We start from the raw sequence: 27,569 nt of genomic DNA on the forward strand, positions 1-27,569 counted from the left end.
TGCTCTGTGCATAATGAGTACCTTAAAAGCAAAAGAACCAATGAACGAAATCACACCAAATTTGGCAACAAAACGTCTCACAACACAAGGAGTGACCATCACTCAAAAAAATTATGATTTTGTCATTTGGGAGTTGTAGTTGCTGGGATTTATAGTTGACCTATAGTCAAAGAGCATTCTGAACTTCATCAATGATGGAATTGAACCAAACTTGGCACACAGGACTCCCCTGACCAACAGAAAATACTAGAAGGGTTTGATGGGCATTGACCTTGAGTTTTGGAGTTGTAGTTCACCTACATCTAGACAGCACTGTAGATGGATCTGGCCAAACTTGACAGGAATACTCAATATTCCCAAATGTGAACACAGATGGAGTTTGGGGAAAATAGACCTTAACATTTGGGAGTTGTAGTTACTAGGATGTATAGTTCACTTACAATCAAAGAGGATCCCACACAGAACCCCCATGACCAACAGAAAATACTGTGTTTTCTGGTGGTCTTCGGTGACCCTTCTGACAACCCCTGGTCATCCCCCCCCCCCCCCCGGGGGTCTTGACTTCCCAGGTTGAGAAATGCTGCCTTAAGACCATACAGTCCAACTCCCTTCACCAGGGCAAGAAAACATAATCAAAGCCCTCCTGACAAAGGGCCATCCAGCCATTCACACACATATATGTATATGACAGCTGCAGTATTTGAAAGGGACCCCTAAAGAAGAACAATGATATGTTGCATGTTCCAGAGTAGGCAAACCAGACAATCTCCACATCAACACTGGCAAAGAAACAATAAGAAATGCTGTTTACCCAAAGCATAAAGGCATTACATATATTAGAAGCCAACACTTTCTCATTACTTTATTTTCCAGATCACCAGCAACACGTGGCAGGGGACTGCTAGTTATTTATAAATAGTTGTAGTTCTTTCTTAGTATCCTTTCTGTAATAGTTGCAGTTGAAGGTGTTCTTGAATCAAATTGAAAAAAAAACTATTAGGATCAGCAGCCGTAGGAACGGAAAGCAACATCTTTGTTGTCTGGATGCATCATTGAAACTTTACCACCTCCCACACAGGCAGTTCATGTAATTCGTGAAAGTCTAGAAACCTATCTCTAAAGCCTCAAACGCGAAGCCAATACATGCCGCTTCGGAGTCTGTTGTAATCTGGAAGTTGTTCAAGGGGCCCTGCAAGTTTCAAAACAAAACAATAATGACTAAAAATCCTAACACATTAAATAAAATAATACCAAATAGTAATTATGTTCTTACCAACAGCAGCAACTGCAGGGCATTTATCGTAGATATATTTTGTGCAAACATCTCTGATAGTTTGAGCATCAATTGCCTGCAAGATAAAAGTTCTCTTACTTTTTGTTATTCTTACCTAAACAATTAGATTGCATCCAAAACCAAGGAAACCAAATTCTATAGTAAAAAATAAATTAGATGTGTCCAAATTCTATAGTAAAAATTAAAATTACTACCAAGAAAACCTGCATATTATGAATAATGCCAGTAGAAGACTTGTACCAACAGAAAATACAATTGAGCAGTTTTGCAATGTTAGCCTTGGCATTTCTACTTACATGGGCTGCCAGCGAAGAGGTGCCAATATGCATCAGGGCACAGATGATACACATTATCACATTTTACTAACAGGGTTTCTTAGCACTTCAGCTATGTAACTAAATTACATAAATTTACATGTGAAAGAGACTTCTGGGCAATATTTGGTTGGGTTTTTATTTTGTTTAATTTGGATTTTCCAAAGTTCAAAGAGGACAAGAATCTTTTTAAAAATCAGCTTTCATCGTGAAGAATAAGACGGAAACAGCCAAAACTGGATCCAGGTCTTGTCTGCAGGTTGTGAAATGTTTGGAAATTTGAACACTGCTAATTCAGACCTTCTTTCATCTGTCCATTAGAAAGGGATACAGCTTAATGGTGTAACATTAGAAAATGTTGACCATTTCTACTACCTTGGCAGTGGGACATTCCTAGGGATACCAAGGTGCTTGTTTATAAAGCTATTGTCCTCCCAACCCTGCTATATGCCTGCAAAACGTGGACTGTCTACAGACGTCACGTGCAACTCCTAGAACAATTCCATCACCCTGCCTCCGGAAAATCCTGCAAATCTCTTGGGAAGACAAGCGGACAAACATCAGCATGCTGGAAGAAGCAAAGACCACCAGCATTGAAGCAATGGTCCTCCGCCATCAGCTTTGCTGGAACGGCCACGTTGTCCGGATGTCTGACCACCATCTCCCAAAGCAGTTGCTCTACTCCGAACTCAAGAACGGAAAACGGAATGGTGGAGGACAAGAAAAGAGATTTAAAGATTTATTTATTATTTATTTCTCAGCCCGAAGGCGACTCACAGCGGTTCACAAGACACAGAACACAGCAGAATTCAACACCAATATAAAACAGTTAATAACTTAATCTAATACACAATTAGTACACAATTACTAAGATGGGCTCAAAGCCAACCTTAAAAACTCTGGCATAGACACTAAGAATTGGGAAGCCCTGGCCCTTGAGCACTCCAGATGGAGGTCAGCTGTGACCAGCAGTGCTGTGGTTTGAAGAGGCACAAATGGAGGGCGAAAAAGAGAAACGTGCCAAGAGGAAGGTGCCTCAAGCCAACCCTGATCATGACTGCCTTCCACCTGGAAACCAACGCCCTCCCTGCAGGAGAAGATGCAGGTCCACAGTCACCTACGGACCCACAAGAATACTGATCCTGGAAGACTATCCTACTCGGCCAACGAGGGATCGCCTAAGGTAAGTAATCTGTCCATATGTGGCCTCCTATTTTCTCCCTTTTAACATCTCTTGGTTAAAAAAAAGCAGGAGGAGGATCTGAGTTTGTGTCTCCTGCAAGTCGAAGAGTATCACCCTAGAGAGAAAAATCGTATTCACTGGGACCATAAGACTGCATTGTAATTTTAGTTAAAAATCTTATATTTGAGATCTCAGGTAACAGTACTCACACACTTTTATACATAAGGAACAGGAGCATCAGTGAAACCTGAGAGCCTCAGGAAAGTAAATTCTTCCAACATACAGAACTGTAGAATATACACAAGAACAAAAATTATTATGCTGCTTACTTCAATTCTTGCTTCAAGTTCAGGAATCGGTATGCGGCGATTGTAACACAACATTTGTCGTCCAATATCTTCACAAATCGGAGTGGAACCTAAAATGAGATTTTGTTTAGCATGGTTGGTATACAAATCAATTACAAAAGGTGTAAATAGAAATACAACTTCAGATCCTACCATCCAGTTGTAACAACATGTTGGTCTTCAGAAGGTTCCGGGCACGTGCCACTTCACTCTCAGTAACGCTAGTGCACAGCCTTATCCTGAAAGAGCAAGAGATACACTGAAAAGTATTGGAATAATCCAGTTACATTAAAGAACATACCCAACATCTGAATTGCTTACTCCTAAAAGCTGCTGCAAAAACACAGTAGTAAGCAGAATCTGATATCAGCTCAAGGTGACAAGTGACCTTCCCCTCCAGGCTACAAACATTATTTATTTATTTATTTACAGCATTTATATGCCGGCCCTTCTCACCCCGAAGGGGACTCAGAGCAGCTAACAAGGTATATATTACATACAATATATTATATTATTAGCATAGTCGCAGGTTCGAATCTGGGAAGAGGCGGGTGAGCTCCCTCTGTCAGCTCCAGCTCCCCAAGCCGGGACATGAGAGAAGCCTCCCATTAGGGTGATGAAAACATCAAATCATCCGGGCGTCTCCTGGGCAACGTTCTTGCAGACGGCCAGTTCTCTCACACTAGAAGCGACTTGCAGTTTCTCAAGTTGCTCCTGACACGACCAAAAAAATAAATAGCATAGTGCGATATCAGCATTAAACATTGCTATATTGCACCATACCACTATATTGTAATATTATTAGTAACATTACAATGTAATATAAGTTCAATCACATCCACAAACAAGCAGTTTTATCACTGTGTGACTTTACTATTAAGAAATAATAATGTATTATCGAAGGCTTTCATGGCCGGAATCACTAGGTTGTTGTAGGTTTTTTCAGGCTATATGGCCATGGTCTAGAGGCATTCTCTCCTGATGTTTCGCCTGCATCTATGGCAAGCATCCTCAGAGGTAGTGAGGTCTGTTGGAACTAGGAAAAAGTGTTTATATATCTGTGGAATGACCAGGGCGGGACAAAGGACTCTTGTCTGCTGGAGCTAGGTGTGAATGTTTCAACTGACCACCTTGATTAGCATATAATGGCCTGACAGAGAATAAAAACTAAGATCCACCCAGTGGTTCCCTGCCATACATCAAGGGAACCACTGACCACATAGGGAAACTGATGAGGAAACGCAACATACAAATTATCTACAGACCCACCAAGAAAATCCAACAAATGCTTGGATTCAGCAAAGGACAAGAGGGATCCTCTCGCTTCTGCAGGAGTCTACCATATACCATGCAGCTGTGGACAAGTCTACATAGGGACCACCAAACGCAGCATTGCCCAAACAAGAATCAAGGAACATGAAAGGCACTGCAGACTACGTCAACCAGAGAAATCAGCCATAGAAGAGCACCTGATGAACCAACCTGGACACAGCATATTATTTGAGAACACAGAAATGCTGGACCACTCTCACAACCACCATGTCAGACTACACAGAGAAGCCACTGAAATACACAAGCATGTGGACAATTTCAACAGAAAGGAGGAAACAATGAAAATGAACAAAATCTGGCTACCAGTATTAAAAAAACTCTAAAATTACAACAGCACAACAACAGAGAGGAAAAAAACAAGGACATCTAATTACCTCTCAACAAAAGTTTGCTCCAGGCACTGTCAGGCCATTATATGCTAATCAAGTTGGTCAGTTGAAACATTCACACCTAGCTCCAGCAGACAAGAGTCCTTTGTCACACCCTGGTCATTCCACAGATATATAAACCCATTTTTCTAGTTCCAACAGACCTCACTACCTCTGATGATGCTTGCCATAGATGCAGGCAAAATGTCAGGAGAGAATGCCTCTAGACCATGGCCATATAGTCCGAAAAACTTACAACCACCCAATAATAATAATGATAATGATAAACTTTATAACCCGCCACCATCTCCCCAAAGGGGACTCGGGGCGGCTAACATGCGGCCAAGCCTGAAAATAATACAACATAATTAAACACAAAACGCCAAAGAACAAAAATCACATCACAACAAAATATACAAAATAGCAAATAAAATAAAACAGCATAAACATAACATAGTATAATCAACACAATGGATGGGCCAAATGTATGGGATAAAATGTTAAAAGGTTAAAGCCCTGGGTGTGATAGGAGCACCCAAGATGGAGGAGCAGTGGGGTTTAGCCTTTTTAAAGGGGGAGCTGCTTTGGCATAAGGGCAAATTGTGGGTGGAAACAAACAAATGGGTTGAATGGTCACTCTCCGAAGGCACATAAGAAGAACCAGTGGCTTGTCTATTCTCCTCAGGTAGCAAGTTCCAAAAAATAAAAAAATAAAAAATACATTACAACGCATGCACAAAACCACATATAAACTCAAATATATATACACACAAAACATATACAGAGACTGGGCCACAGCAACATGTGGTAGGGGACGGTTAGTGTGAAATAAATGAATGGTTGATGAATTACTGCATCAATCTGAGACGTGCACACAGCAATATAAGGAAGCAAACCCAAGTGTTCCCTTTGGACTCAAATTTTACCAAGCAGAATCAGTATTAGCTTAATGTCTTATCATTGCAGGAGACATTCATGCATACATATAATCCCATTAATTGAGTTTCCCTTACCATTCTCTCTGAACAAAGTGCATCATGTCTTCTATAGTGGTTCCTTCACATACCATATAAACTCCCCACAGCCCAGTATCCGTGTAACAGGTATTGAAGGACTGGAAACTATGGCAAAGGTTGCCATGGCATGCAACTTGAGCAAGCTTACTGGACAGATTCTGTAAAAATTAAAAAATATATATTGAAGGTGTTAAAAAAGATCAATATAATTCAACTAAAAAACCCATGTCATTGTTCTAGGGAATCTTGCATAGGTATTCCCTTTTCAGCTCAAAACTGGGAGATTTATTTCTTTATTTATCATGTCATCCGCAACCAGAACACTGTATTACATTTCTAACAGAACAAAACAAGCAAACAGATTTTTAAAACACACACACACAAATTTTGCAAACTTGGTAGCTGATTAAATGTCCTTTGACCAGTATCTGGCCACTTGGAGTGCCTCTGGTGTTGCTGCAAGAAGGTCCTCCATGGTGCATGTGGCAGGGCTCAGGGTGCATTGCAGCAGGTGGTCAGTGGTTTGCTCTTCTCCGCACTCGCATGTCGTGGATTCAACTTTGTAGCCTCATTTCTTAAGATTGGCTCTGCATCTCGTGGTGCCAGAGCGCAGTCTGTTCAGCGCCTTCCAAGTCGCCCAGTCTTCTGTGTGCCCAGGGGGGAGTCTCTCATCTGGTATCACCCACGGATTGAGGTGCTGGATTTGAGCCTGCCACTTTTGAACTCTCGCTTGCTGAGGTGTTCCAGCGAGTGTCTCTCTAGATCTAAGAAAACTATTTCTTGATTTAAGTCGTTGACGTGCTGGCTGATACCCAAACAAGGGATGAGCTGGAGATGTCTCTGCCTTGGTCCTTTCACTATTGGCTGCTACTTCCCGGCAGATGTCAGGTGGTGCAATACTGGCTAAGCAGTGTAATTTCTCCAGGGGTGTAGGGCGCAGACACCCCATGATAATGCGACATGTCTCATCAAGAGTCACATCCACTGTTTTAGTGTGGTGAGATGTGTTCCACACTGGGCATGCGTACTCAGCAGCAGAGTAGCATAGTGCAAGGGCAGATGTCTTCACTGTATCTGGTTGTGATCCTCAGGTTGTGCCAGTCAGCTTTCGTATGATATTGTTTCTAGCACCCACTTTTTGTTTGATGTTCAGGCAGTGCTTCTTGTAGGTCAGAGAACGGTCCAGAGTGACTCCCAGGTATTTGGGTGCGCTGCAATGCTCCAGTGGGATTCCTTCCCAGGTAATCCTCAGAGCTCGGGATGCTTGTCTGTTCTTAAGGGGAAAGGCACATGTCTGAGTCACCTACAGCCCTCAGGATATTAAAAGACTTCAAGTTTAATTAATAGCCAATGGCCAAGAACTAAAGCTGCTGGAGTTCAACCATTAACCAACAGCGAAGGTACACAGCCTTTCTGCTTTTTGTTCTTGTCTTTTTTTTAGTGAAGGACATACATTGGCCTGATAGCTGTATTTTATCCAAATTTGGTGTCAATTCCCTCAGTAGTTTTTGAGTTCTGTTAATCCCACAAACGAATATTACATTTTTATATAGATGTCTGAATTGGAAAAATAGTTCCATGAAGAAAAAATAATAATCAGGTGTTCTTAAGTTGAACCAGGAATTACCAATATAGCAACAGTCCTTTATACATCATGAAGCTATGAGGGAAACTATGGTCTACTTACCACGCCACCTCCAAACGAACGGTCCCAGTTGCCTATCAGAGTATTTGCCACCATAAGAGGAAGCGTATCTGGGTGACACCAGCCAGCAGCTTCAACAGCTATTGCAATGTGTGCCAAAGGCATCTTATCATCTCGCACTCGAATCTAATCAAGTAACCACAAATACAGGGTTTTAGAAAATGTTAATGAATGCAACAACTAAGCAGCAAGCCAAAAAAGCTTTGTAATAAATTAACCAACAGCCAAGCTTTTATTTCCACATCATTAGCTCCACAAAGGAGATAGCATAAAAATGTCAGTAAAAGAGAGATTAAATGAGCAATTTTTATAAGCCCAATACAATAAATGAGCCAGAACATCCACAAATTGTATTAACACAACACTCCTTTGAATTACTGGTGACGCTCTGAAAAATGCTGAAAATCCATCCTTAGTTATCAAACTTCTCAGCAGTTTTGGTAGTCCAAGCTCAGCTAAATCAGATACCTTGGATCACAACTGCATTGTCAGTCACTTCTCAGGTTGCTCATTCTACAAAGACGTGCCAGAAAAGAGCTCAACTTACTTCGCTGCCTGTGAAGCGGCACAGGGGCAAGGCTGGTGCGCCTCCTCTTTCCACCGGTGGCAAGTTACCAAAGTGATACTTTGCTAGTTCAAGCAACTCATCATGAGCGACCCCTAAAAAATTGGCACATAACTATGGTTTAGCATAAATATTATACAGGCGATCCCCAGGTTATGAACAAGAAACATTCTGTAGATTTGTCATGATAACTCTTTCAGGAGTGAATTTCCCTTCCAAGATGTAGATTTCTCTCACCCCCCCCCCCTTTTGTAACTAGGAGTTGTATGTAAGTCAGATGTTTGTAACTCGGGGACTGCCTGTACATGCATATACATTGAAATATTTCACTTTAGAGTTCCAAATTATCAAGATTGGTGACCAATGTGCTTAGTTATTTTGCACTTTCATTCTTTACATTCCATTTCTAAAGTTGAATCAATTATTATACAGCTTCTAAGACCAAGATCTTTGCTACACTTGTATTTTTTCCTTCTAGGAGTTACTACAATTTGATCTACTGCTTTATTATTATTATTATTATTATTATTATTATTATTATTATTCTGACACAAAAGCACAGCATGTCACAGCAAACAAGATCTAGATGCTGGATTTCGTTTCACAACGAAACACTTCCCAAGTGTCTAGGACTGTGTGATGTCTTTTCGAATGATGTGCGCAGATCCAAGTAAGGTGGCCTTTTGCAGTTGACAGATCGTGATTTTGTCAATGTTTATTGTTTCCAAATGCCGGCTGAGATCTTTTGGCATGGCACTCCGTGCGCCAATGACCACCTGTGCTGGTTTATGCCAGAGCCTTTGCAGTTCGATTTTGAGGTCTTGATACTGGCTGAGTTTTTCCTGTTGTTTTTCCTCAATGTATGGCAACATCAATGATCCACTTTTACAATACAATACAATACAATACAATAAGCCTTTATTGGCATAACATGGCAGAGAGTATAAAACATAGTACACGTAATAAAAAAGGGCTTCTCGTTTGCTACACATTCAGTTTGCAGACTTCATTCAGGAATCTTGCCACTGAAAGGCAGCAGCTAAAGTCCTGGCAATTTAAAAGCAAAATCACTTTGGCAGAATCGCTGCGGTTCTTCAGTGAGTCTATAGCTTGTGTTAGCAGGCTGGATCTTAGATCCTGGTACAGTGGACAGTGCAGGAGAATATGCAGTATGGAGTCTAGCTGTCCTGTGCTGCAGAGGCAGACCCTCTTGTCGCTCGGGAGGCCATTGAGTCTTCCTCTATGGAGCGGCGATGGCATGATGTTAAATCTAGCCAGCATGTAGGCTCTTCTGTAAGAGGGGTTGGTGAGCTCTGAGATGTAAAAGGCTGGATTTCCCTGTGTGTATGGAATTGCCAAGTTAATAGGTGAGCAGGATTTGTTTGCCAAGCTCAACAATTGGTTGTGGTCCCTTTCTAGCAGCCTCCTTTTGATGAGGGTAAAAATCTCGGAAAAAGATAGTAGAGTCAGGAAATCGCTGTCGTAGCCCAATTCCCCGATCTTTGCTAGGACAGCTGAGCACCATTTGGAGTGGTGGAGTTCGCTCAAGGTGAGTTGAGTCAGAGAGTCGCTGGGACTTTGATAGTGTATAGATAGCCAAAATTTAATGACGATTAGCCAGATAGTAGCCTCAATAGAATATTGCCCAGATTCAAGACAAAGAACTGCATACGGGACACAGTTGGGGGCACCATATAGTTTATGGAGGAATTTTGAATGAAAAGATCTGATGGCGCTGTTATTGGGGGTTAACCAGATGGGTGCTCCATAGAGAAGTTGTGACATCGCCTTTGCTTTGAAGACTTGCAGAGCTAGGGGGATATATTGATTACCCCTGGAGTGGAAGAACCTCCTGGTCGCACTGCTACTCAATTTGGCCCGGGCCAGTGTATATTTTAGGTGGGTGGACCATGACAAGTTGTTGCTAAACCAGAGACCTAGGTATTTGAAATGTTTTACTTGCTCAATATAGTGGCCCTTTATCTTCCAGACTTGTCTTTTGATGCTTTTCCCAAACGCCAGGATTTTGGTTTTGTCGTAGTTCACCTGCAGTTCGTTCGCCTCGCAAAAATCAACAAATTTATGCAGGAGTCTTTTTAAGCCCACATGAGAGAGGGATAATAGGGCTGCGTCGTCCGCAAATAGCAAAAGGGGAACATGCTTTGGGCCAATCTTGGGGCTATGCCCGTCAACTTGAGCCAGGGCTGTAGGGAGATCGTGCAAAAAGATGTTGAAGAGGAGTGGGGCTAGTACGCACCCTTGTTTGACTCCCTAATCCACTTTTTCCTCTTCCACAATTGTGATGTCTGGTGTATTGTGTTTCAAAACTTTGTCAATCTGGATTCGAAAGTCCCACAGTACTTTTGGATGTTCATTTTCCACAACCTTTGTGGGTTTATGATCCCACCAATTCTTTACTGCTGGCAGTAAAGAATTATTATTATTATTATTATTATTATTATTATTATTATTATTATTTAAAGCATTTATATTCCATCCTTCTCACCCCGAAGGGCACATCATATAAACGGCAAACATTCAATGCCGAAACATATTAGACCAGGGGTCCTCAAACTTTTTAAACAGAGGGCCAGGTCACAGTCCATCAAACTGTTGGAGGGCCAATTTGGAAAAAAAACCATGAATGAATTCCTACACACACTGCACATATCTTATTTGTAGTGCAAAAAACAATTAAAACAATACAATATTTAAAATGAAGAACAATTTTAACAAATATAAACATATTAGTATTTCAATGGGAAATGTAGGCCTGCTTTTGGCTGATGAGATAGGATTGTTGTTGTGTGCTTTCAAGTCATTTCAGATTTAGGTTGACCCTGAGCAAGGGCCGGGTAAATGACCTTGGAGGGCCGCATCCAGCCCTCGGGCCTTAGTTTGAGGACCCCTGTATTAGACCATACACATACAAAAGCATTAAAATAACTTATCTTGACGTTAAAATTCTCCAGTTAAAATTGTCTCAACAACCATATCGAATTTGGTTGGCATACTAAGGGTTCCTATTGCTGTCTCACTGCACAGTCCCAAAGGCTCAGTCCCACAGCAACGTTTTTATCATCCTTCTAAATGACAAGAGGGAGAGGGCTGACCTGATCTCATTAGGAAGGGAGTTCCATAGCTGAGGGGCAATTACTGAAAAGGCCCTGTCTCTCGTCCCTGCCAAACGCGCCTGTGATGGTGGCAGGACCAAGAGCAGGGCCTCCTCAGAAGATCTTAATCTCCGCGGTGGTTCAAAGGGGGAGATGCGTTCTGACAGGTAAATTGGGCCGGGGCTGTTCTAGGACTTTATAGGCCAAAGCCAGCACTTTGAATTGTGCCCGGTAGCAAACTGGCAGCCAGTGGAGCTGCCATAACATGGGAGTTATGCCGGCAACCCCTGTGCCGGCAGGACTGAAGACCGACAGGTCGCAGGTTCAAATCCGGGGAGAGGCGGATGAGCTCCCTCTATCGACTCCAGCTCCTCATACGGGGACATGAGAGAAGCTCCCCACAAGGATGATAAAAATATCAAAAATCATCCGGGCATCCCCTGGGCAATGTCCTTGCAGACGGCCAATTCTCTCACATCAGAAGCGACTGGCAGTTTCTCAAGTCTCTCCTGACACAACAACAACAAAAAAAACATGGGAGTTCTATGCTCCCTGTACGCCGCTCCAGTTATTAACATGGCTGCCTCTTGCTGGACTATCTGAAGCTTCCGAGCAGTCTTCAAAGGCAACCCCACGTAGAGGACGTTGCAGTAATCTAACCTAGATGTGACGAGAGCATGGACCACCGTGGCTAAGTCTCTAATGCCTCCCATGGATTGTCAGGGCCTTTTAGACCCAGCATTGTGTAGTGGTCCAAGTACTGGACAAGTACACTGGGAGACCAAGATTTATATTCCCGCTCAGCAATGGAAACCCGTTTGGTGACCCTGGGTAAGTCCCACTCTCTCAGCCTTAGCAGAGGCTGAAAGAGTGAATAAACTTTCTGTACAAATTTGACAGAGAAAATCTCGTGATAGCTTTGCCTTAGAGTTGCCATGAGTCAGAAATCATTTGAAGGCACATAATAACAACATGGCACCAAACAGGATGGAGGTGGAAAGTAAAAAAAGTAAAAAAAAGCCACCCACATCACAAAAAATGTTATTAATTTATACATACCTCCAGCAGCAGCAAGCACCATTCTGGGGCCTTTGTAATGTGTGGTAATATATTCCACCAAGTCATTGCGATTAATGGACCTGCAAGAAAATAGCATGATTCATAGGAGGAAAGCATGCTCACAGTTACATCTATGAGATGCCTTAAGCTAAATAGTAACGTGCCTTCAATTGTGTATTGTAGGACATGATATAAAATGCAGCAAAATTGCGCCCCATGTTCAAGGCAGATTTTTTAAATTTCATTTTTGCACTAATACTGCAACACTACATTTGCCTTTAAGGGGTGATTTGAGTAGATGGAATGACTCTGCTGGTGTTTCCCATGTCGCTGTTTAACATAATATACTATAGACTAGAGATGAGAAGGCCTGGGGGGAAAAAACAGAAAAATTGAGGGGAAAATGTCAAAGAAAAAGGGGAGGCACAAAAAATGAGGGAAGGGGAAAAAACTGTCCCGTCCCCCCCCATTTTTCCAGGGTTTTTTTCCACTCCCTCCCATTTCTACCACAAACACAACCCTATAGTTGTTTTTTACAGGAAAGAGGACTCTGAATACTGTATGCTTCTTTACTCATATGTGTAACTAGATACACAATGGAAAAGGATGAAACTTTCAGCCATGGAACCTGAAACCGTTACACTGTTTTAAACTGTGAAAACACAAGCTCTCTCAGACATCAGAAGAGCTGCAAGACCGAGAACAAGCCATGAGAGTCAGGACAAAGATCCACCCAGAGGAAAAGTGTCCTTGCTATACATCAAGGGAACCACTGACCGCATAGGGAAGCTGATGAGGAAACACAACATACAAACTATCTACAGACCCATCAAGAAATCCAACAAATGCTACGTTCAGCAAAGGACAAGAGGGATACTCTCAGTTCTGCAGGAGGCTACTGGATACCATGCAGCTGTGAACAAGTCTACATAGGGACCACCAAACGCAGCATTGCCCAAACACGAATCAAGGAACATGAAAGGCACTGAAGACTACTTCAACCAGAGAAATCAGCCATAGCAGAGCACCTGATGAACCAACCTAAACACAGCATTTTATTCGAGAACACAGAAATGCTGGACTACTCTCACAACCACCATGTCAGACTCCACAGAGAAGCCATTGAAATCCACAAGCATGTGGACAATTTCAACAGAAAAGAGGAAACCATGAAAATGAACAAAATCTGGCTACCAGTATTAAAAAAACTCTAAAATTACAACAGCACAACAACAGAGAGGAAACAAACAAGAACATCTAATTACCTCTCAACAAAGGTTTGCTCTAGGCACTGTCAGGCCATTATATGCTAATCAAGGTGGTCAGTTGAAACATTCACACCTAGCTCCAGCAGACAAGAGTCCTTTGTCTCACCCTGGTCATTCCACAGATATATAAACCCTTTTTCCTAGTGACAACAGACCTCACTACCTCTGAGGATGCTTGCCATAGATGGAGGCGAAACGTAAGGAGAGAATGCCTCTAGACCATGGCCATAGAGCCCAAAAAACCCTACAACTCAACACAGGTTATGCTGAACAAATAAGAGAATATCACCAAGAAGGACCAGAAATGTTTTTGGTGCTTATTGTGCCCAGATCTATATCGTTTAAAGATACTGAATGGCAGTTAGAATACATACACAAACAGAGATAGGTATGTATGTATGTATGTAAAGAAATCTTTACACCAGTAAAATTGCAAATATTAATAGGAATGCCACAAAAATTGTTAGAGAGGTTGCCAGGAGGTGCGTACATATATACATATGTGGTGGCAATGTAAATATGTAAATGAATTTTGGGGGAAGGTATTTGGAGAAATAGAAACTATAATGGATATGAAAACAGGAAAAAGTGCAAGCATTGCACTGTTGTTACTAAATAACATTAAGAAATTGGAAAAAACAGAGAAAGATGCAATAGATAACATGTTAACTACAGCAAGATTACTGATAGCGAAGAATTGGAAAGGTAAATATACCAATTGAAGAATGGTAGAAAGTACTATGGAAACTAGCAATAAATGATAAATTATGCCCTCCACAAACATCAGTATCACCTTTCATTCATGGCCCAGCATTATTTCCAATTTTAACTCTACATTTGGCCTTCCCACTGTTTTAATTATGTGTTGTTTTTATTTTTTTATAATGTTGTGTATTTTATTGTCTATGTTTTTAATTGCTTGTATTGATGTTTTATTGCTTCTATTGTTGTGTTTGGGCTCGGCCTCATGTAAGCCGCACCGAGTCCCTTGGGGAGATGGTAGCGGCATACAAATAAAGTTAATAAATAATAAATAATAATAAATTGACATGTAGGTTAAGAGTCAGGAAAGGGGTATGGAAGGAAAACGACTTTGATGAATTTTGGGGAAAATTTAGTGAGAACGGCTGAAAAGAAGTAGATGGGAAATTACCTCCACAAGAAGAAATGGTATTTTGGAAAGAGAATGTAAATTGAATTGGCTCGGAAGGGGGGGCATAGAGGTGAACAAAAAAAAAGGTATGAAAGTTGATGTAATGAATTGAGAATGGAATATAAGAGTATTGATGGTATTGATGTATTCTAAAAAAAACCAATATTTTTTTTTAAGAAATCTTGAATAATCGAGCAACGTAATTTACCAAAACTGTACTGCCATGGGCACTATTACATCATACATGAAAAAAGCACCATATTCATGCAAGAAGACCTAGACCCGCAGCCCTCCAGGTGTTCTGGATTCAGCTCCCAGAATTCCTGGTCACTGGAACAGCTGGCAAGAGCTTCTGGCAAAAGCTGGGGGCCCAAACACCTGGAGGGCCGCAGCCTGACTTAGGCTAGATCTACATTGCCCTATATCCCAGGATCTGATCCCAGATTACCTTCTTATCCCAGATTATCTGACAGTGTTGACTCATAATCCAGTTCAAATCATGAGATATAGAGCCATGTAGATCCAGCCTTAGAGGAATGCCATGTGGACTATGCACAACAAACACTGATTCAGAAGACAATAAACAATTCTGCAGAAAAAATATACAGAAAAAAACTGTAATTCCATCATACCAAGAGCTCAACTCCGAATCCCTATTAAACTAGGAACTGCATTATAATTGGAAAAAATATGTACTTTATGTTATCTGTGGGTCCCAAAATGGTCCGTCCCAGGGCTGTGTTCTGATAAGCGGTGGCATGCAGATAATCAAAGACCACTTCCTGCAGATTAGTCTCAACCTCCTGCATTTCTCGAAGGATCACTCCTCGCTCCCTTTCGATCTCTGCCTCTCCCAATGTGCTATTCTGTATGATGTCGGCCAGAATCTCCACAGCTGGAAAGAAAACAAGAAACACGTAACTTGATTACATTTCGACAATAAATAAAACATTCACTCGGTTCACTGCCTATCTAATGAGCACGCTGGTGCCGTTTTTCAAATGAATGAAATTCCTCAAGAAATAAAAAGCAAGCATGTGCTTTTCTCATACTTTTGATGAAGCTGTTCAACCTGTAAAGTATCACAGATTGCAGAAGGTTCTTCATAAACTTACATAAGTGTTTAATCTTAGCTTTAAAATAATTTACCTTGTTTTCTTTCATGTTTTACCATATGGGTGGGGACTAAATGAGAATTCATAAGGCAAGACATATGACCACTTCTACTACCATTTACATACTGTATAGAGCAGGGGTCCTCAAACTTCTTAAAAAGAGGGCCAGGTCACAGACCCTCAAACTGTTGGAGGGCCGGATTATAATTTGAAAAAAAAACCCCACATCTTATTTGTAGTGCAAAAAACCCTTAAAACAATACAATAATTAAAACAAAGAACAATTTTAACAAATATAAATGTATTAATATTTCAATGGGAAGTGTGGACCTGCTTTTTGGCTGATGAGATAGGAGTGTTGTTGTCATGTGCTTTCAAGCTGGTTCAGATTCAGGTTGACCCTGAGCGAGGGACGGGTAAATGACCTTGGAGGGCCATATCCAGCCCCCGGGCCTTCGTTTGAGGACCCTTGCTATAGAGCAAGGCTGAGGAAGGTGTGGCTCATGAAAATAAGTGGTCTCAAAGCCCATTTATGTGGCCTGCCAAAGTCTCCTGGCAGTTCCTAATCTATCCAAAATTTTTCATTTTTGTGAGGCTAATTTTTTTGCGACGAAAGACACTTGCACATAGAATGGTTTGTGTGCTGGTACAGCTGTACCAGGAGCTCCTATTTTGTTTGCTTTGCAGTTAATGTTTGTTTGCAATCCCAGGCTTGGGATTTTGCAGTAGGGTGGCTTCCTGTTATAGGCTGCAACCATAGGGTAAGCCACCTGCCAATTATAGTTAGGATCCCTGGTCCCGCCCCCTTTTGCTTTTTGGCGGGAAAGGGCCATTTTTTCAGTTAGTTACAGCAAGAGAAGCCAAAGGCAGAGGATGCATACAGACATTCCTCCTGTCCAAAAGCTTCGTCTTTTAAGACTTCCTGGGGAAGAACAGATTGAAGGCCTCTACAGATTCCCAAAGGGTTCCAGGGAACAGCTTCACAGCCCTGAGGACTTCCGGAGGGAATAACAGCTCTTCATCTTCAGCTAGGTGATTTCAAGCCCGCTGGTACGTTTGTTTGGTTCTGAGACGCAGTTCAGCCAGTAGCAGACTCAAACCAGTCAGGTTTAAGTTCACAGCAGCCTGGGAGGAGCTTTAAAGGGGATTTTTTCTGTTGAACAAATATTCTTAAAGATAGTGCCTGTTTCCTGCAAACAAGACTACAAAAGCCAATAGACTATTTAGAAATTTTACAATTTCTGCTTGTTCCTTAATAAAGACTGTTGTATTTAAGTTTAAGTGTCCTAAAGCCTGTTTAATAGGAGAAAATCCTCTAAAGGTTCTTTCTTCGGCCCCCGAGCTTCCCGCAGGACGCAAGCCTTGCATCCTCTTTTAGAAGCATTTAATTTCGGCTCCAGCAGCGACAGAACAGTTTGGTTCCCTCACAAACCTCCCTTTTTTCACCAAAGGTGAACTTGGAGTGAAATTACATAACCCTATTTTTGTTCCTAGGTTATAAATATCATTTCCTAATTGGGTCTACCATAAAAACACAAAAAAGGTTTAATAAGCTGCAAAAACTTTGTTTTGGCAAGACATCCTGCAGCACCGTTTGCTATAGTTTTTCAATGAGTCTCAAAAAGTCTCTACTATCTCAAAAAGTCCCAACCAATTCAACAAAGTTTGTGGCAGCCACAAAAAACAAAGTTTCTGGAGTATAGCAACTATCTTCAAAGTAAGTACTGCAAAATGAAACTGAAAAATACTTTCGAACCATGAACAGAAATGTTTTCAAATTTTGTTACATAGTGTAACCTACAATGTACCAGGAAATACACGTGAAGCCCACTTAGGTGACAATTCATCCATGTCCTCTGCCCAATGGTCCACTATTACTGCAAAGTAACTTTATCTGAAAGGGCAAGCAAGTTAGAAAAAAAATCGCTGCATTACTTAATTTTGTGCTCGGGAACACAAAGAATCCCAACACTCAAAAGTTTATTCCTGCCACAAAAATGTGGTTTAAGGCCCAAGGCAGCAGCTATCTGATAAATCAGCCCCAGGGAGTATGTATACTATATGGTAGTATTCCAAACAAAATAATATAGAAATGGAATGATTCAATTAGATCTTGGATAGTAGGGGCTAACAAGAGCAGAATCTCCAACTTGATATTTTACTCCTCACAAGAAGTCAAAGTTGGGAAACACCATGCCCTCAAAGTTATTTTGAGGCCTGCCAATCAGTGAGATTATTGGAATTGGATCTGGAAAAGTTAAAAAGATAGGTAAGAATAGAGAAATCAATGAATGGGTGGGAACATTGCTTTAGTTTAAGGAATGGAGAGAAAAAAATAATGAAAGAAAATAAAAGGAGGTCCATTGATTTCAACAATGCAATGCTGTAAAAATGGCAAAGTAAATTCCCGATAAATATAACAGATAGACTCTCAATAGGAATAAAAATGAACAGATATATGGAATATTGATAACAAATATGAAACAAAATGGAACAATAAAAATTGATGATCTATTAAAACCCAATGGAAAAATAATATTCCTCTGTACCTTCCTTGATGCCAAGGCCTAAAGCATGGTCTGTAATAATTCTCACTGTCATTATATATTGAATGCATGTTTTCCCTCAAGGCTAAAAGCAGGCTTGATGTGTTTTCACGCTCAACTTCTTTCAGAAAGAAATTCACCAGAGGTTCCCCAGAATTCAATTACCTCTTGGCAGGTCTTTAGAGAAAGCTTTTGCATAGTACACAGTTTGCTCTCTGGAGGTGTACGCATTAAGATGAGCTCCCATGTTTTCAATCTCCAGTTCTAAGTCCAACTGAGACCTCTTTTTTGTTCCCTGCAATTTAAATAGAGATAATTATTTCAATGTAAATGAGAGGATTTCTGCACAAAACAAAAATAATGATAATGTATTTCCCTAGCAGGACACCTCAATAATAAAGTGAACGCCTGGTGCACTAGATTTAATCATACCATGCTTTTAGATAGCTTTAAAAATGACAACTCTACCAGAGGGTCATAGTTATATACCGTATATACTTGAGTATAAGCCGACCTGAATATAAACAAAGGCACCTAATTTTACCACCAAAAATGGGAAAACTTATTGACTCGAATATAAGTCGAGGGTGGGAAATGCAGCAGCTACAGGTAATACAAAATAAATATAGATACCAATAAAATTACATTAATTGAGGAAACAGTAGGTTACATGTTTTTCAATGTTTACATAAAACTGTAATTTAAAATAAGACTGACCAACTTTGATTAAACCATTATTTTAACTTTTTTCAGTGTCAATGTGCTTATGTATCCTTCCAATAATAATAAAGTAAAATAATAAATGTAATAACAACAATAAAGTAAAATGATAAATGTAATAATAATAATAATAATAAGTAGAATAAAATAAATGTAATAAAATAATAGAGTAAAATAATGCAAATGTAATAACAATAAGACTAAAGTAAAATAATAAATGTAATAATAATAATAATAAGAGTAAAATAAATGTAATAAAATAATAATAGAGTAAAATAATGCAAATGTAATAATAGTAATAATAGAGGAAAACAATAAATGTAATAAAAATAATAGTAATAATAGAGTAAAATAATAAATAACTTTGACTCAAGTATAAGCCGAGGGCAGCTTTTTCAGCCTAAAAAGGGGGCTGAAAAACTAGACTTATACTCTAGTATATACAGTATATTTTATCAAATTGCCATTTTATAGGGGGAATTTGGGAAAGGGTTATATCAGAACAGCAGAAAATAGCTCAAATCCAGCAAGGAAAGTATTTAAACGAATTGTTTTAGAAGTTACTTTTCAGAAGCAGTTTCAAATGAGTGCCTCACTATTATGGAGTTTTCATCCCCCAAAGGCCAGAGTCCAGCTGTTATACAAGCACTCCCTGAGTCACAAATCTCCGACTTACATCTAACTCCTAGTTACAAACAAGAGGTGAAACAACAGGAAGTGAGAGGAAATCTACCCCTAGAAAGGGAAATTCACTCCTGAAAGAATTATCATGGAAAAGGGTGTCTTCCCTGAAGTTTTGTTACCAATGTTTGTCTCCAGAACAACCCAAAAGTTTCAAAATCCAGTTGTCACAGGGACAGAAAGTGGGGTGAAATCTCCTGAACAGGGGCATAGACAGCAAAGTAAGTGTTAGAGGGGTGTTCATCCTTCCCTGTGCTATCCAAAACAAAAACAAAAAAATTACATATTTCTGAAATATGTACCTGCTCCGACTTACATAAAAATTCAGCTGAACCTACAGAAACTATCTTGTCCATAACCCAGAGATCTTTCATAAATTGGATTTTGGTGGGTGGACCTGTCTTAAGCATTCAGGTTAGAGCCAGCTATATTTAATTATTTAATTCACAAACACAACTGAGGACATGTAACAATTTTGCCTTAAAATGTTTGTGCGTGCAGTTTCCCAGAGATGTCACATAAATAAAATGCAACTCTTGGAGCTGATATAATGCCGGTGGATTGCCTCAAGGCCACAACACTAAGTCAGAGTATCACATGTTAATGATAGAGTTGGCCTATGTTATTGCATTTCAATCAAAACTAAGTGTCTTCTGCCAGTGCAGCCCTAAGCTGACAAGGGAGTATCCATTGTGTAAGAATGCAGCATCATGTCATGTAAGAGGCAGATCATTCTAGTGACTGTGATGGCTGCAGAGCCAGCAGATTTCACTAGCCACAATGGAAAGTGCATGCAGGACAGATACCTTGGCACAGTAACCAAAAAGGAGTTCTGTCTGCTTTAGTGAATCTAATAAACTGTAAAGACTGGCTGGGCAGAAGAGAAATCAGAATGTATCAGCAATATTGAGGCTGATCAGCAAAAGTGATTTTCAATGATTTAACAAAAAGCCTCACTTCCTCCCTAAATTATGCTTCTTAAGTCAAGAAAAGGTTACCAGTGAAAAAGAGTAGATTTATGCTCTAGTCCTGGTACTCAATAACAAATCACTGGTCTTAGCACAAAGGCATCATCTATCTTTTCCTTCAATATATGTCTACCTTCTCCTCTGTCCTGAACAAGGCTTCAGTCTAGTTGAAGAAACACAGACTTTTAGTGAAATACAAAGCAGGTCCTGGAAATTTTAATTATGCATACTACTGCTGCGAATTATTTCTCCTTCCCTTAAACTTGCAACTATATTAAGAGCACTGTGTATAAAGTACCTTGGACAAGATTATTTCACTCACATATGAACCAGCTGAGAGTTACAGGAACAAACTATTTGCTTTGATGTTGTTTTTAATTTCCTCAACTGAATCTGTGCATGTTTTGCTACTGAATTAAAGATGAACACAATTTAATATTTAATGTCATAAGCAATATGGGAAATATACTTTGAAGACTTGCCTTAAAAGCCATATGCTCCAGGAAGTGAGCTGTCCCATTGTTCTTCTCATTTTCATATCTGCTTCCAGCATCAATCCAGAGTCCCACCTCATTAAAAACAAATAATTATATTTATAGCCAATAAAGTACAGAATGCAGCATGATGTGGAGGCAAGAGCACATATTAGCCAAAAGGCCAATAATACATTTCTCATCTACAAGCTAGAAAATCAAATAATAGTGTATTCCGAAACTGTCAATGTTCTTAATCTCACAGAAGTTCCAATATATCTTCTCAGATATTTAATTTTTTACTATTGCCACATACCTATGATCAGGTAACAAAACCGTAATCTTAGTAAACAGCATCCTGTTTTTTCTTACATATAGTTTGAGAGTGGAAACCAAAAAAGAAATGAAAGACTGAGGAAGTGCATCACTGATATCCCAAAGGCATTGCATTCCCTTATTTTAAAATCTTTCATTTATCTCAGCTTGCTATTAACAGATCATAATCTATACAGCAACTTGCATATAAAAAACAACAACCTAATAATCTATCAAAAGACAAGTCTGGAAAAAACACACAAAGATGATGACTATATTTATTTATTTACTTACGACATTTATATGCCGCCCTTCTCACCCCGAAAGGGACTCAGAGCGGCTTACAAAATATCTATATCTACCTATCTATCTACCTATCTATCTATCTAGATAGATAGATAGATACAGATATATATACAATATATTATATTATTAGCACAGTACAATATCAGTATTATATATTACTATATTGTACTATACCATTATATTGTAATATTATTAGTAATATTACATGTAATATAAAATATATAATTATAATATTGTATTATTATTAGTAGTATTATATTGTATTACATTATAATATTATAAATATTATTTGTATATACAATATATATTATTAGTAAAGGACAGGAGACAAGATGGAACTGTCTTCTGGCCCCCTCTCTCTTCACTCTGGCCAGAGCAACAGTTGGTGCCGGGGGGCAGGGGCGCACTAGCCTTTTGGACAAAGTGAAAGCAGACCGGATCTATCTATCCTGGGAGCATATTAACATAGTCCAAAACCATTATCAGGAACATATGGATTTACACAGTTCCACAGAAATTAAAATCACTTTAGAAAGTGTCCCTATGACAACAATCCTATTGCATAATAATACCGAATACATATTGTGTAGACCAGTGGTTCTCAACCTGGGGTCCCCATATGTTTTTGGCCTACAATTCCCAGAAATCCTAACAGCTGGTAAACTAGTTGGGATTTCTGGGAGTTATAGGCCAAAAACATCTGGGGACCCAAGGTTGAGAAGCACTGGTGTAGACCATCATGATCCCTATCTCACTCAGTCAATACCAGTAGCTGTCACTAGCTTTGGTAACATCAGCTGCATCTACTATTGAATAGAGCTTTAAAATAAACAATTTTATCAATGTGACATTTCTACACAATAATAATTTTTACATCAGTGCTTTCTATAAAAAAAGAAGCATTCTCTCATCATAGTAGGCTCCTGAAACAAAGACTTGCTGATTTCAGTTAAAACTATTTCCAAGAAAGGTGTGCTCAAAGTCACAGTTTAAATATTGTTCTTTTAAAAATGTCTTGAAAACGCAGAGCTGGAGGGCTTAGGGGAACATTTCTTTTGGAGAGCTTACTTACTGTGCATGTTGAAAGTCCAGAATCTTCAGAAGCTACCCTGAGGCCATTTTCAAGCAACGATGCCTTTGTTTCTGGTACATTTAGGACAATTTCTGGAGCAACCTTGGTTGCTCTGAACCTCCTTCCCCCAAGATGCAGAAACTGTTGGGGAAAACCATTTTGTAAACAAAAGGATACAAGTATATACCTGCACTTCTGAGTAAAATACTATTTCAAAATATTCCAAAATTGTCCACATTAATTGATGATGTGTCACTATTTTGGAGTATTTTGGATTTCAGAAGTCTGGGCAAGAGATTTTCAATCTGTATTGTCAAGTTCATGCACTTCCCTGTTCTTGTATAGATATGATATTTTGGGGTATAACAATAATACTTTACTTATAACCCGCCCTCTCTCCTTGAAGAAACTCAAGGCAGTTTACAAAAAATAAAAATGGCAAACATTCAATGCCCAAAAACAAATAGACAATCAAGGCAAAGGTGCATAACCAAAGTTGATCTTCCGGGGAGGCCCTTCCACCAGCGTCACAAGCATGGTTGGTGGGGATGAGAGAGGGGGCCTTCTCAGTGGTAGCCCCCTGCCTCTGAAATGCCCTTTCTAGAGAAATAAGACAGGCCCCATCCCTCCCCTCCTTTCGTAAGAGCCTGAAGACCTGGTGGTTTAAACAAGCCTTTGAGAGCAACTAGTTCTAGCTCAGCCCAGATACTGTTGAATATAGCCATATCTTTTTCTATCAGTTACCCAGGTTACCCCCTCCTATTAGGCCCCGGAAATGAACAGCCATAGACTCTACCTAATTTCCCAGTCCCTCTACAAATTGCACTAGCCCCGGCCCAGCCTTTTAAATTGCGTTGAACAGGCAGGATTATTTTAAATATATATATGCTATTGTGATTTTTAAAGCTTATATTGTCTTGTTAATTTTATGTTTATACTGTTTTCTTTATATGTATTGATGATGTTACTTGGAAACCGCTCTGAGTCCCCTCGGGGAGATACAGCGGTATATAAATAAAGTTTTGTTGTTGATGATGAAAAAGGGTTTATACATCTGTGGAATGACCAAGGTGGGACAAAGGATTCTTGTCTGCTGGAACTAGGTGTGATTTTTTCAACTGACCACCTTGATTAGCATTTGATGGCCTGGCAGTGCCTGGGGCAATGTTTTGTTGAGAGGTGATTAGGTGTATGTTGTGTTTCCTCATCAGCTTCCCTATGCGGTCAGTGGTTCCACAACATACAAACTATCTACAGACCCACCAAGAAAATCCAACAAATGCTTCGTTCAGCAAAGGACAAGAGGGATCCTCTCGCTTCTGCAGGAGTCTACCGTGTACCATGCAGCTGTGGATAAATATACATAGGGACCACCAAACGCAGCATTGTCCAAACACGAATCAAGGAACATGAAAGGCACTTCAGACTACTTCAACCAGAGAAGTCAGCCATAGCAGAGCATCCGATGAACCAACCTGGACACAGCATATTATTTGAGAACACAGAAATGCTGGACCACTCTCACAACCACCATGTCAGACTACACAGACAAGCCATTGAAATACACAAGCATGTGGAGAATTTCAACAGAAAGGAGGAAACTATGAAAATGAACAAAATCTGGGTACTAGAATAAAAAAAAAACTCTAAAATTAGAACAGCACAACAACAGAGAGGAAACAAACAAGGACACCTAATCACCTCTCAACAAAAGATTGCCCTAGGCACTGCCAGGCCATCAAATGCTAATCAAAGTGGTCAGTTGAAACATTCACACCTAGCTCCAGCAGACAAGAGTTCTGGTCATTCCACAGATATATAAACCCTTTTTCCTAGTTCCAACAGACCTCACTACCTCTGAGGATGCTTGCCATAGATGCAGGTGAAACGTCAGGAGATAATGCCTCTAGAACATGGCCATATAGCCCGAAAAAAACCCTACAACAACCCATTATTATTATTATTATTAATAATAATAATAATAATAATAATAATATGCAAAAGCAGGTATTCCAAAATCCAGAATCACAAGAAATAAAACACTCTGAAGCATTTCGGATAAAATGCCCAACCTGTATCTTACACGCGACAGTTTTTGGGCGTGGCATATTTCGGCCTTTGACCAGGGTTTGAATCCCATCTTGGCCATAGAAAACCACTGTTGTTTTTTTTTGTTTTTTTTCTCGTGTCAGGGCAACCAGTCAATTATATTACATTTCTATTTCTTGATTTAAGTCGTTGACGTGCTGGCTGATACCCAAATAGGGGATGGGCTGGAGATGTCTCTGCCTTGGTCCTTTCACTATTGGCTGCTACTTCCCGGCTGCTACTTAGCCGGTATTGCACGCAGGTGGTATAATACCGGCTAAGCAGTGTAATTTCTCCAGTGGTGTAGGGCACAGACACCCCGTGATAATGCGGCATGTCTCTTTAAGAGCCACATCCACTGTTTTAGTGTGGTGAGATGTGTTCCACACTGGGCATGCGTACTCAGCAGCAGAGTAGCACAGCTCAAGGGCAGATGTCTTCACTGTATCTGGTTGTGATCCTCAGGTTGTGCCAGTCAGCTTTTGTATTATATTGTTTCTAGCACCCACTTTTTGCTTGATGTTCAGGCAGTGCTTCTTGTAGGTAAGAGCACGGTCCAGAGTGACTCCCAGGTATTTGGGTGTGCTGCAATGCTTCAGTGGGATTTCTTCCCAGGTAATCCTCAGAGCTCGGGATGCTTGTGTGTTCTTAAGGTGAAAGGCACATGTCTGTGTTTTAGATGGGTTGGGGATCAGCTGGTTTTCCCTGTAATAGGCAGTAAGAGCCGCCGCAAACTAGCGTCTTGGGAGAGGAAACTGTGCCAGCACGACCGATGACGTCGAAGACTCCGCCTCTTTCTCCGCGGCCGCGTGGTTTTCCCTTTGCTAGTGCAGCGATGCGAGCGTACTCTCGCTGTTGACAGAATTCAACAGGCAGAGCAGTCACGCTAGCAAGAGAGAGAGGAGGGGGAAAAGGCGGGGCTTTGGAGCGAGCTTGCTCCCGCTGCCTGTAGTTTGCGATGGGTCTCAGAGCACTTAGAGCTTCGGAGAGCTTCTGTTCTAACATCTCAAAGCTCCCTGCTTAAGTGGTGATGGCACGATCATCAGCATAGATGAAACTCGCTGTCCCTTCTGGCAGTGGCTGGTCATTTGTGTAGATGTTGAACATGGATGGAGCAAGCACGCTCCCCTGAGGCAGGCTGTTCTTCTGTTTCCGCCATCTGCTTCTCTGGCCCTGGAACTCAACAAAAAAGCTCCTGTTTTGTAGCAGGTTTCCTGTGAGGCGGGTGAGGTGGTAGTCCTTTGTGATATTATACATTTTTCTCAGGAGGAGGCGGTGGTTCACAGTATCATAGGCTGCTGACAGGTCTATGAAGACAGCCACAGGTCTATGAAGACAGCTACAGAAGTAGAAGCGACCCACTGGGTGACGTTGGGCAAGTCACACTCTCTCACCCTCAGGGGAAGGCTTATCTGAAGACACTGGGCCATGAAAGCCTCATGACAGGGTGGTCTAAAATTGTCCCTAAATTAACAAAACTATTGACAAAGTCATATTTGGCACAAGGTGGCCGACAGGGGGATAAAATTTTGTCAAATTTGTAAAGAATATTTTCTAAATTTCGCTAGAATCTCCCATTTTATCTAAGAATGGCGACACCCTGCGCTTAAAAGCTTCTGAAGCTGACGCAAAACCTGACTGACTCTGGGTAACCATGGCAACCACTTGGCATCCGCGAGAGGCCACCTCTTGCGTCACGCTTCCGGCCAGGAGACTACGAGTCCCAGCATGCAGTGCAACGAAAGGCGCTCTCGCATTCCACAATGCTGAATAATGCCAGCGGTGAGGATGTACGAGAGGGACGAGGGGCGACGTCTTCACTTACCCGCTCTCCCGAGGCCGGACCCCGAAAGGGAAGGCGACCAGGCCTGGCCCAGAGAAGAAGCCGCCTCCCCGCCACACGAGACGCCGCCATTTTGGTCCGAGCAGAGAAGCACTTCCGGGAAGGGCGCGTCAGGAGCGGAAGAGGCCTCCTGGGCTCCTCCTTTGGGACCAAGGAAATGAGCTGTGGGGTTTGGCCTCAAGCAGAAGGGCTCGCTTCATCCCTCGCCTCCCTTCCCTCCTCTCCATTGGTTTCAAATGTCTTTTCTTCTTAAGCGTTCTTAACTTGCAGCTACTTCTGTGATTCGGTAGAACAGGCCTGTGACCCTCTTTTATGTGTCTGGGACCCCAACTCCCAGAAATAATAATAATCTATATCAGACATCCTCAAACTGTGGCCTTCCAGTTGTTTGGGCCTCCAACTCCCAGAAGCCCTAACAAGCTTGTTCAATTGTCAGGAATTCTGGGAGTTGAAGGCCCAAAGAGCTGGAGGGCCGCAGTTTGAGGATGCCTGATCTATATAAATAAAAATGTAATGTTAGTTCATGCTACCATCAGAACTCAAAAACCGCTGGGGGAATTGACACCAAATTTGGACACAAGATACCTAACAGTCCAATTTATGTCCTCCACTCAAAAAAAATTGATTTTGTCATTTGGGAATTGTCGTTGCTAGGATTTATAGTTCACCTACAATCAAAGAGCATTCTGAACTCCACCAATGATGGAATTGGGCCAAACTTAGCA

The 27,569-nt window shown here is 40.8% G+C and overlaps 1 protein-coding gene across 1 annotated transcript; it reads right to left on the reverse strand.

Annotated features, from left to right (window-relative positions):
• Positions 1–836: 836 nt before the first annotated feature.
• Positions 837–26,960, reverse strand: PMPCB (peptidase, mitochondrial processing subunit beta). Its single transcript, XM_060778328.2, has 13 exons — positions 26,827–26,960; positions 22,914–23,054; positions 21,230–21,316; positions 18,544–18,673; positions 15,414–15,612; positions 12,297–12,376; positions 8,107–8,219; positions 7,542–7,685; positions 5,852–6,012; positions 3,292–3,377; positions 3,121–3,209; positions 1,274–1,349; positions 837–1,189 (listed from the first exon to the last, which is right to left on the reverse strand). Exons 1-13 carry the CDS (start codon positions 26,914–26,916, stop codon positions 1,125–1,127), a joined length of 1,461 nt encoding a protein of 486 aa, XP_060634311.2. The 5' UTR covers positions 26,917–26,960; the 3' UTR covers positions 837–1,124.
• Between the last annotated feature and the right edge of the window lie 609 nt (positions 26,961–27,569).

The sequence above is a fragment of the Anolis sagrei genome, chromosome 5, assembly GCF_037176765.1.
Source record: "Anolis sagrei isolate rAnoSag1 chromosome 5, rAnoSag1.mat, whole genome shotgun sequence".
Taxonomy (NCBI): domain Eukaryota; kingdom Metazoa; phylum Chordata; class Lepidosauria; order Squamata; family Dactyloidae; genus Anolis; species Anolis sagrei.